At 46.2% G+C, this 11,186-nt stretch overlaps 1 protein-coding gene across 1 annotated transcript in view; it reads right to left on the bottom strand.

Annotated features, from left to right (window-relative positions):
- Window positions 1–10,788, bottom strand: part of ube3c (ubiquitin protein ligase E3C) — a 23,005-nt gene extending 12,217 nt beyond the window's left edge. The window contains exons 1-15 of the mRNA XM_079361846.1: window positions 10,626–10,788; window positions 9,589–9,699; window positions 9,312–9,365; window positions 8,908–8,982; window positions 8,335–8,475; window positions 8,138–8,253; window positions 7,893–8,050; window positions 7,646–7,799; window positions 6,452–6,672; window positions 6,203–6,354; window positions 5,886–6,073; window positions 2,846–2,932; window positions 2,607–2,764; window positions 1,843–2,069; window positions 31–135 (exon numbers count right to left, since the gene is read on the bottom strand). Coding sequence (XP_079217972.1) covers window positions 31–135; window positions 1,843–2,069; window positions 2,607–2,764; window positions 2,846–2,932; window positions 5,886–6,073; window positions 6,203–6,354; window positions 6,452–6,672; window positions 7,646–7,799; window positions 7,893–8,050; window positions 8,138–8,253; window positions 8,335–8,475; window positions 8,908–8,982; window positions 9,312–9,365; window positions 9,589–9,654 — 1,902 coding nt within the window. The 5' untranslated portion in view covers window positions 9,655–9,699; window positions 10,626–10,788. The remainder of the gene's footprint in view (window positions 1–30; window positions 136–1,842; window positions 2,070–2,606; window positions 2,765–2,845; window positions 2,933–5,885; window positions 6,074–6,202; window positions 6,355–6,451; window positions 6,673–7,645; window positions 7,800–7,892; window positions 8,051–8,137; window positions 8,254–8,334; window positions 8,476–8,907; window positions 8,983–9,311; window positions 9,366–9,588; window positions 9,700–10,625) is intronic.
- Between the last annotated feature and the right edge of the window lie 398 nt (window positions 10,789–11,186).

Raw genomic sequence — 11,186 nt, 5'->3', positions numbered from 1 at the left:
GGTGATGAACCACAGATCCACGTCTGGTACCTTATCCGCTCGGATGTTGACCTCCTCGGAGAGCCAGTGACCTGCTGGACAGAAGGGTCGTCTGATGTCACGAGCTTTCACCATCTTCACCAAGTTAGTGATGACCTGTGTAGTAGATCAAACACACACACACACACACACACAATAACGTGTGTTTTAGTGTACATTACACACTCTGTTATTCACTGTACAGGATGCTGGGGGGGCGAGGGGGGGGGAGAAAAAGCAATTTGAGAATTCAGCCATTAGTGAGCCATTTATGGGGAGTATAAAAGAGAAACGAGCTGTGCCGTCCCTCCAGCCTGTTAATGAGCGAGGCCTCTGGCAGGTCTGCAGAGACGAGGGAGCACGCGGTCACATGACTCAGTGTAACAGAGATATTACTGTTAATCTTCTTCCATCTTCGGCCTTTTATCGACTTCAGTCGATGACGTGAGCCGGCGTTTTGTTTGTTAAAAAACAACATGGCTTAAAAATATTCACAAAATCTCTTCATCCTGAGTCGAGCTAACGACAGGCTGAGAGCTGAGGCGGGTTTTAAGCCTCCTGACAAACCGTTACACGGCGCCCACCTGTCAATCAGCTCAGCTACACGCCTTATTGTGAATAACTCTGATCCTTCCTCCAATCAAAACTGCTGAGTCATCAAAACCTCCTCGAGCCTCGAGGTTAGTTTGACGTTTGATGCAGAAAGACGAAATGAAAACAATTAATGCAAAAAAATAAAATAAATAAAAATCTTCAGTCTGCAGACTGAAGTCAGACTTTATTATTTCACGGCGTGTTTTCGCACATTGCAGGCCGACGACGAGGAGCACGTTTCAAAGCTCTGCTGTTGCTATGGCAACGTGCCATCAGACACATAAAGCTCACGCATGTCGCTGCATGAAGATTCGATCAGGGAGCTGTTTGCGTCTGCCCAATAACAGTTACAGCCACTCCATTTCCACATAACAGCCCGGCTGGATATTTCAATCGAAACGTTCCTCGTCATTTTCATACAGCCGCGATCAATCTCGGCCAATCGCTGCGAGGCGACCACGGCCGGCAATAATTGCGAGTGCAAAATGCTGTAAGAGGCGCGCGGCGATGGGCTCGGAGTAGGCCAACCCCCTGACTCTGGGAATGAATAAGCATTCCTTAATTAGCCCATCGGGTTAAGTGCACGCCTTAATGGGCCTTTCCCAAACTCCAGCGTGACATCGTTCTCCAAACATGGCCAAGAAGAAAGTTCCATTAGCAATATTAATACAAACTTAGTTGATCATTTTCATTCAATTAACTTCTTTCAATTAAATAGATAGCTCGACAATGGAGGTGATAAAAGATGTGGAGGGACGGCTGATGACACGAACCAAACATTAGCGTGTTAGGGGTCAGCGGCGTTAAACCGACTGTAAATCCCAACGTTCAATTTGGAAAATGCATTTCCTGCTACCCCACTTCTTTAATGGGTCGTTTTAGCTGACAAGAGGCCTTTGAGCAGATCCTTTATGAAAGAAAAAAACTGACGTGCTCTCCGGGTATCCGTCACCTTTCACAGAACTCCGGCGTCTCTCCTGTCAGAGAGCGCCGCCGCCTGATGGCCGTGGTCGATGTGCGGTGGAGGAGAGAAGCTGCTTCATTTGTTGACAGTAAATAAGCAGAAGGCGACCTCAGCGGCGGCGCTCCGCCTCGCCTGCTCACGCACACACGCTTTGGTTTCCACCAACATGAACGCAGCTCATCTGATGTTTCCATCAAAATGAAGTTTTATAGTTTTTTCATTCTTCTTCTGATCAGTTTGAACTTCGGGCACAGACGCACTCTCACCTTGAAGAGCTGCACCCAGCGCTTCTGCTCGGCCTGGATGCGCTGCTGAACCTCGGTGTTGGTCTTCACGCCCACGCTGCGGAAGGCGGCCATGTACTCCTCCCTGTGCTCGGCCTTGGTCTCGGGGTAGGCCAGCTTAATGATTCCCAGGCAGGCGTCCCTCAGACAGCGAGACAGAGTCACCAGCTCTAACAGCGTGAAGGGCATCATGGAGGACTGCGTCTGACCTGACCACAGGTGGAATGGATTCAGATATTGATTTTTAAATTCACACGGTGGCAAAAAGCTGCAGAAAACAACAAATGATGAGACTGAAGGAGACAAACGCTCTCTGCTTCTTTTCTGGATAGTTAAAAATAAAGATCAGCTTTGTGTCTCTGAGGATGATATGACACGGTGCCCGTGTTAATATACGATCAGGCGTCTGTATGTTGTGTTTTATTTTGAAAGGGACCGGACGCTCTGTGCCTTTTCTTCTCTGATGTCTCACTTCCTGTCCAGCTTGCAGCGAGCTGGGTCAAACGTAGACTCGGAGCATGTTTGGAAAGAAGCAGAGCGGCGCTGCTGGCACGCTCCGCAGTGAGCGGCGCCACGCTGTACGTTTGTCCCATGAACAAACCTGCAGCACGTTTCTAAAAAGCTTTCAATGAATTTGCTCAACAAAACTACAAAGCTGTCAAACTGACGAGTTTCAGCTCTACGTTGTGCCAAGGTCACGCAGCAGGTTTGATTTTTTGTGGACGAAGACATGGAGGCATCGCTACCTTCCATTTCGTGACCGAAGAACTCGCTGTCGTGCACGGAGATCAGGGAGTGGCTGAAGAGCGAGCTGAAGAGATAGAAGAGGGGGATGATGCGGTTGGAGTCCTCGAACGACATGGGAGAGCCGCGTGAGATCAGCTGCAGCAGAGGCACCATGGAGCTGAGGGGGGGGGAGAGGCACGACGTGAAACACACAAACTAACACGCTGATCTGCAGACTGTCAGGTTTGGATCAACTCACCCCGTGATCATTTTGGTGGTCATGGACGTGATCAGGTACCAGAGGTGCCTCAGGAAGCGTGCGTTGAAAGCTAAACTGTACAGGAGTCTGCGGAGAGGAAAGAGGAGGAGAGCTGTTATCCATCAACATCAACGAGAGGAGCATTTCAATCAGAGCGAGCGCTCAGTAAAATCCCTCTCTGTCTGCCACGCTCGGACTGTTAACCAGAGGACACAAGTAAAATCCCCGTTATCCCCCGTAGAGTTTTCTCTTTCCTTTTAAACCTGGTGAGGGCCGAAGAAGAGATTAAATGAGCCGTTAAGCTTTATTTAGGCGAGGCACCTTCCATTAGTAAACTAGTTGCTGGCGAGGGTACCCAGCTCGGGTCATAAACAGCCCTCTGGCTTCCTGCTGGAGCCCCATTTAACTTAATGGCCAGGGGCGCGGGACAATGGAGGGCGGAGGAGGGGAGGAGGGGGGGCGGCTGGTCCTCGCTGTGACCCCGCAGCGCCAGCATGCTTCCACACTCAGTGAATTACGTGATAAAGCCAAGGAGGGCCTGCATACCTCGCTGAAGTCGCTCCGCTGTGGCACCGAGGTGTGAAGCTGCTCTTTGTTCAAGTGTGTTTCTCTAAAGGGCTTTTCACACACAGGCTCAGTGCAGGTGACAATAATGTCCTAAGTAAGCTGAGAGGTAAAATAAAGTGTCCCTGCGTATAATAGGCCCCTTGTTTAAGAGCCACCGAGCCTATTAGGACGCTCGGCTTTAATACGGCTCTTTTCTCAGCAGACACAAGAAGAGACCAAGAACAAAAAAAGGAAAGTTCGACTCTCAATGTCAAACCTCAAATCCCCGTTCCACCGTTCAATCTCTGAAAACCCCGTTCAAAACTCCCCGAGTGCAGACGAGAAGGAGCAGGGTGTCGGACCGCCGTGAGTACAGCTTGAAAAATGGTTTACAGAGCACGCACACACACACACACACACACACACACGCACACACACACACACCATCTGTCAGGACTACAAGGCTCCGGAGAGAAGCGAGGAGGAGTGCAGTGCGCTCATAACAAGTGATGCGAGTGTTTGATTGAAATGGGAAACAAAGCACTAAACGCCAGCTGACACGCTGATTTATGACCCGAGAGAAGCCGAACCCCCGTTTCAATCACGGAATGAACCGCTAATAAACCAAGTCAAGACATCAAAAGGGCGCACACGCGTGTGTGTGTGATAAGCAGCTTGATGAATGACACCCAGATCATTTCATTTTGCCGTATTGAAAGAATCTCTCTTCAGCAGAAAATAAATAAATAAATAAACAAACAAACAGGTTTGTTTTCACATTTCATCCATTAAAACGTAGGAAAAGTTTTTTTTCCTCGTTATCTCATGAAAACACCAAAATCACAGCCGCCGCTGAAAAGTCAACGCAGCACGCGGGCCGATCTCCCCTCGGGGGGTCAACAGAGCTGTTAGCATCAGAGCGCTACATTCAGGGAAGCCAAACAATTAAAGGGACATTACACCAAACATCCGAGTCTAAACAATTAAAGTGAAATTACATCATCGTCACTGAAGTCTGTTTCCACTGCAAAGCTTTTAGATTCTAAAATAACTAAATGATCATTTCACCAGACTTTGGACATATTTATTAAAAAGGCAGCGTGCCGGCCGGCCGGCGGCTGGAGCGCCGGCCGGCCTCGCTCTCTCTTTTCTTTTTTGCTCCATGAGCAGTAAATCAAGGCCGGGATGCAATTTGCTCCCCTTAGCCTCTTGTAAAGCTATCCCGTCCACTCCTGCAGCGATTAATCTTTCTCAGCCAGCTAATTATTTTGTACAGATATCCGATAATGATGGAAGACGAAGGGGCAGGATTTATGGTAAAAGCCAACAGAAGGAGGGAAAAGACGCAAGAAAAGAAAAAATGAATGCGAAGAGAAGAATCTTCTAAAACTGTGAAGAAGCATCCGGAAGGAATCCTGCAACACGTTCCACGCCGGCGAGCAGACTCAGGCCCGTTTTTATTTATCAGACAAACGTTTTTATTCTTTAATGCTCAGAGCCTCAAAAAGAGACACACACACACACACACACACACACACACACACACACACACACACACACACACACACACACACACACACACACACACACACACACACACACACACACACACACACACACACACACACACACACACACACGCCGGCTCTACTCATAATTAAGTAGAGCAGGTTGAGCATCCACAGAGCTCAGCCTGGATCACCTCCCGTCAGTCAATGCACACGCACACACGCGCGCACGCACACGCACACACACACACACACACACACGCACACACACACACACACCACCTCTGACATCCTGGTCCTAATGTAATCAACCTGAGTCGGGGTAATTGCCCTCATCCCGAGCTGACAGCTTCCCTGACGTCCCCTCTTCCTCTGCCGGTTGTAAATGCCAGAGGGTGCGGCGGATCACTGATAACGGCCTGCCTCGCTCCCCGTTATTTACATCACTGCTTACAACGCACCAAGACACGCTTTTCCTCTCAATCATGTGGATGTGTACAACATGCTCTGTGGACGCACAGATGCTGCTCACTGTTATTATGACGTGAAATATGCCGTTTATTAGTTCCCTTCCACTCTCTTATCCTCTCTCTCACACACACACACACACACACACACACACACACACACACACACACACACACACACACACACACACACACACACACACACACACACACACACACACACACACACACACACACACACACACACACACACACACACACACACACACACACACACACACACCGCCTCATTCTGTAGTTCTTGTCGAGGTGGGAAGAAAATAGCTTTGTGTAAAAATCCTACAATAGATTCATAACTTGCAACTTTGGCTCATCAGTCACTTCCTGCTAAGTGCTAATGCTAACCCTTTAACTCAGAAGAGCAGCGACGCCACATGAAGGAAGCCCAGACTAAAATAAATCCTACAGTTTTTGGTACATTTTGCTTCACGAGTGGTCGAGATAAAAAACGGTCCCCACCTGACTTTTGGCACCATGAGGCGATGCTGCACCATGAGCGTGTGACAGATGGACGCCATCATGGTAAAAACCTCCTCGCTGGCCGAGTCCCTCCACACCAGGTTGAGCAGTGCGTTGGTCTGATGCTTGGTGTCGAGCTTGTGCACACACTCCTCTGTGATCAGCTGCACAGAGATCCTGCTGTTATCCTGGGAAAGAAGGAAACACGTGTGTTTGTTTATTTTCCCGACCCGACACGGAGTGAGGAGAACATTCATTTAACACGTGTCTGTAAGTAGTGGAGCTTCTGTCATGTCTACATGATGTTTGCATCTTGCCTGCATGGGCGGTGGATGGATGCCCGTGTCGTCTTCGTCCTCTGAGTCGCTGTTGACTTCGGGCCGGCTGCTGCTCTCAGACACGGGCAGCAGCGGCAGCAGAGTCTGCAGAGCCCGCAGGTACAGAAGGAGACCCTCCTCTGACAGTGAGCCTGCCGACACACACGACAACAAATCCACACATCTTCATCTCTATGAATGCAGACAATAATGCTTTAAAGGAGACATTTTCATTTTCACACCACCCACCTAAGCAGTTCTCCCCCGCAGAGAGGACAAAGTAAAACACCCACGGGGCCTGGCTCTGAGGAGACGAAGAGGAGCTGACGGTGGCCTGGAGGGAGCTCAGGAAGGCCTCGAAGGGGAACGAGAGACGGACGTCGGACAGCGCCGGGATGAAGAAGTGAAAGATCTGCTCAGTGAACGGTGCAGAGATGAACTCCTCAGTAAAGGCTGCAAATACAAACTGCCTGCAAGAAGACAAGACACAAACACAGGTGAACCCAGGGCAGGAACTCGCGTGGGAAAGAAAATAAAATTCAATGCATATTTAAGCAGAAATTAGCCAAGAAAGGCGGCTTGTTATAACATCACTTTGCTCATTCTGTTCCAATATTGTGTCTCCAAACAGAGCGGCTTTGTGTGGCCCGCTCACACACATCTGGTGGCTGAAGTGAGATAATTAGCTGTAAGAGTCAGTGTGTGCACAAGTTCCTCTCACTCCCGCCTTGCTTTTCTTCAAAGAAGAAAAGAAGGTCCCCGTCGTTTGTTTTTGAGAATGTCTGAAACTGACGGTAAACAGCCCGACTTTCTGCACTCCGGCGGGCGACGGAGTCTCGGGGACTTTTACAGCTTGTTGTAAATTAGTCTTCCAAGCAATTACTGCTTTTGCCTGCCGCTGACCAGAGGAGACAACAACAAAAAGAAACTGCTGTAGTTCATCTGATCGGGTGAATGGAGGATTTTTCTAAGAAAGACAGAAAGTTCATCGTCTGTCTGTGACTAACAAGCAGCAGTTTGGGAGGTCAACGAGACATCACGGATTAGAGGTCATTTCATAACCTGTAAATATGAAACATGAGTCAATCAGCTCAGCTACACGCCTTATTGTGAATAACTCTGATCCTTCATCCAATCAAAACTGCTGAGTCATCAAAACATTCCCCCCGTACAGTGTGTGTGGATGGAGACATGAGCTAATCACACCTATTTGGTTTTTTGAAGCAGGCTGTAAACATGTTCATGTCTGCTGTAAAAACAGGCTGTTTGAATGGGTGTGTATGTGACTTCCTGTGCTGCTGCAGCCAGCCTCTAGTGGACACTCCAGGTACTGCAGCCAGCCTCTAGTGGACACTCCAGGAACTGTTTTCAACACCGCAGGTTGCTGCTTCGTCTATCTTTGTGAATAAGTTAAATCTCATGGGTGAACGTGTGGTGCTGTACCTAGCGCCCGTTGTGCAGGAGGAGTAGGTAAAGTGCAGAGGCTTCAGAATGTGCTCCAACAGTGTGCTTGCCAGGGGGACAGAAGGAGCGTCGCTGTAGTCCAGACTGGAAGGAAGTCTGTGATTGACTAGAATATACAGCGACCGGTAGTATCCTGAAGAGAGCAAGAAGGAGACGTTAAAGATGTTTAAACTCAGCATCATCTTCAGACACTCCTGTATGTGCTGAAAGCAGACTGCATGCTTACCCTTCTGTACCATATAGTGCAAAATCTGCTCTAGTAACGAAGCTACATAGTTAGCATCTTGATTAACGGGAAGATAGGTTTTCTCTGAAGAAAAGATTTCTAGCATCCTCATGGGAACGGCCACATTTAAACCGTCGTCGTGACAGTTTTGTAGCAGTCTGCGGAGCGAGCAGAGGAAGCAGTGAGACAGTGACAAAGCAGCTGATATCATGACTCCATTATTCTCATGTTTTAAATCAGCGTACCTGCAGCAGAAGCCTAAGATCCTCTTGATCTGAAACAAACATGTATCTCTCTGTTGGCCCAGCAGCAGCTGCACAAACTGACTGTTGAGTTTCACCAGGTTCTGGCACAGCCATATCTTTAGGGGAAAAAAGACAGTTTGTAAAAAGTGTGAAATCTGTTGTTGTTTTAGAGCCCTGAAGAGATTTAAAATGCTCACCAATCTATGTGCATCCACACTCTGTCTGTAGAAAAATATGAGCTGTCTCGATAGAAGGCTGAGACCAGGACCGTCCAAGGAACGCTGAGCTCCCCCCGCCAGCTTGGCACACTCGTCGAACCTGGCCCTCTGAATGGCATACTGGAAGTACACATATCTTAATTATCACACACGTACAGTTTAATGCATTTTAAGCAAACAGACTGCGTCTGTAATTCAGAGGTAGGACAGTGGATAGAGTAGGAGGAGCCACCTCTCTAGAACGCCCCCCTCCTAATGCGTCCAGCATGACACAATTTTACTTTTACTAAACACTTTCTAGCAAAGTGAACGTTGTTGAAACACGGGGTGACGTTTATCGGCCCACAGATCGGTGAGCTGCTGTAACTCTCCTGGATTCAGTCGTTTCAAACCGGGACATATTTGTGTGTTTTTAGACATTTGTGGAGATTTCAGACTCTGAGGTTGAAAAAGGGACGGATGGTCTCCTGAACTGACACTAAGCAGCACATAAAGGGGGACTTCTATTCTTAACGTTATTCTCTGAGCCAACAATGTAAATAGGTAACTTACCTGTCTTTTCAAATCCTGGTAGCCACGTATATAGGACTGGATGATAATGGCGTTCTTCAGTCGCTTTCTTTCATCCTGGGTAATTAAAGAGAAGATGTTTGGCACCACTGAAACAATGACTATAAATGAGACAGTTGGGACGTCTGCTGAGCAGCGTTATGAGATGGTTTGAAATATGAGTCAGCTGAAAAGATCTCCTTTAAACTGACAACACTGAAATATAAGGACATGGTCTGCTTCTGAACAAATCAAATCACGTCCAGAGTAAAAAAAAACATCCAAGAGAGAGAGGAAGTAAAAACACAACCTCATCGAACGTGATGCTAACCTGCATCACAACAAAACAGGGTCAACCTCTGCTCGAGACGTTATGATTGTGATGTTAGCTCGTAAATGAGACGTACCTCTCTTTTTCTTCTTTCTTCTTGAGTGCGATGCAGCAGAGACGCTTTCTCCTCCTACGAAGACACAAAGGAAAACTTTTAGAGAGCTCCTTTAAACCTTCAAGAAGTGCATTGCTAGTCCCCCGACACCTCCAAGCACATTTCACACCGCAGGTCACTCACACCCTGATGGCAGAGGCTGCTGAGTAAAGACACCATCAGAAGTAACTCATCCGTTCATACACCGCCGACGAAGCTGTTTCTCCGAGTGAGTTTCGTCCAGACATTCTTCACTAACCTTTTTACTCGCTCCTCCAAGTGACACCTTGGGTCTTGTTTTGAAATCTCCCTCAAAGCTGAACATTGTCAGATTTTTCCCATCGACTGATTCAGAAGATGTCGCTAATATCTGAAAGAGAAAATGAGACAAAAACGTTGCGATGAGATCTCAACAGTGAAACGGCGTCATCGAAAAACTCCAGCTTTACACATTGTTTTGTTTTTCTTAAAGCACCTCAGATGTCAGAAAATAAAGACTTAAAAGCACACAGAAGCTTAACGTATGAGAGGTGAACAGACAGGTAATAGATATAACGATTCACTCAACACCTCATGATTTATTTGGCTCTTACACACTTTTCACTGTAAAGCTCCCTACCTATGAGACACTGAGCCCCAGTCTCCTCTGATCATGATCATTGTTTATTATTATTTGTAAAATAAATCGTGACAGAATCGTATCGTTAATCATTTTATCCATATCCAGATATCACGTTGAGAACACAAAAACAAGATAACTTTTGGGAATATGATTTATTTTGTTTAATTAATTTTATTTTTGACCCTTCTGGGACACCATACTCTCAGTCATTTCACAAATGAAACAAAAATAACTTATAAACATTAGACAGATAAAAAGAAAAACACATCAGCACTTCATTTGAGTAAATGAAAGAGTAAAAAGGGTTGATGTTAGCGACTTTTACACGACATGTCAGGCGGTCAAATTCAGTAAATTATCCGGATTTTAGTTTTAACAATAGTTAGCTCACCGGTTAGCTTCGCTAGCTAATGACTCAGCAGCTGTCACTCTTTAAACATTAATGTTCACTTGTATCTGAGAGCAGAGGACAAAGACACTCTTTATATCATGAAATAAACGTGTGTGTCACCTCGCTGTGCTGTTTTTTATGTATTTGTGAGTAACGTGGTTTTGTTGACGTTAGCACTGCAGCTAGCTAGCACAGCGGCTAACCACTTTGAGAGGCTAACTGAACGTAATTCATCTTCCGGTTTTATTTCAGGACAAACATCTAAGAATGAGAATCGTTTTACCTTTGACTCGTTTGAATTAAGGAGTGAATGTGACGCACTAACTCTGAGAAGGCAGCTAAGGTTAATCCAAACGTCAAGAAGATTTCTTTTTTCTTCTCTTTTCTAGAAATCAACACAGAGAACTGCAAGCGTAACTGCTTCCGCTTGTTAGCATATCTGTAACATGATTGGACAGAATCCGTGTCAATCATATCCAGACGCTTTAAACCCGCCTCTCAGCCGGAGTAAGATTGAGCCGTGTTTTTCGGAATAATTTCCTCAAACTTTGACTTTAAAACGCATATCTTGTAAATATTTAATTAAAACAAGATGAAGGGAAATATATTTTAAAATAATCAATCGTTTTTTCCTGCCAATTTATTATTATTTTTTACAAATGTTTAAAAACGTATTTGTAACTGTTTCCTGAACATAAATAATTGAATTTGGTCATCTCCTCACTCCTTTGTCTTTTTGCACACGTTGACTCAAAAATAGGTTTTTATTGCCAAGTACATATACATATACAAGGAATTTGTTTGGTGTATTGATACAGAAAGAAAAAACATGGTTAAAATAAAA

The sequence above is a fragment of the Symphodus melops genome (genome assembly GCF_947650265.1).
Source record: "Symphodus melops genome assembly, chromosome: 14".
Lineage (NCBI taxonomy): Eukaryota > Metazoa > Chordata > Actinopteri > Labriformes > Labridae > Symphodus > Symphodus melops.
This window is presented reverse-complemented; position numbering and strand designations above follow the sequence as displayed.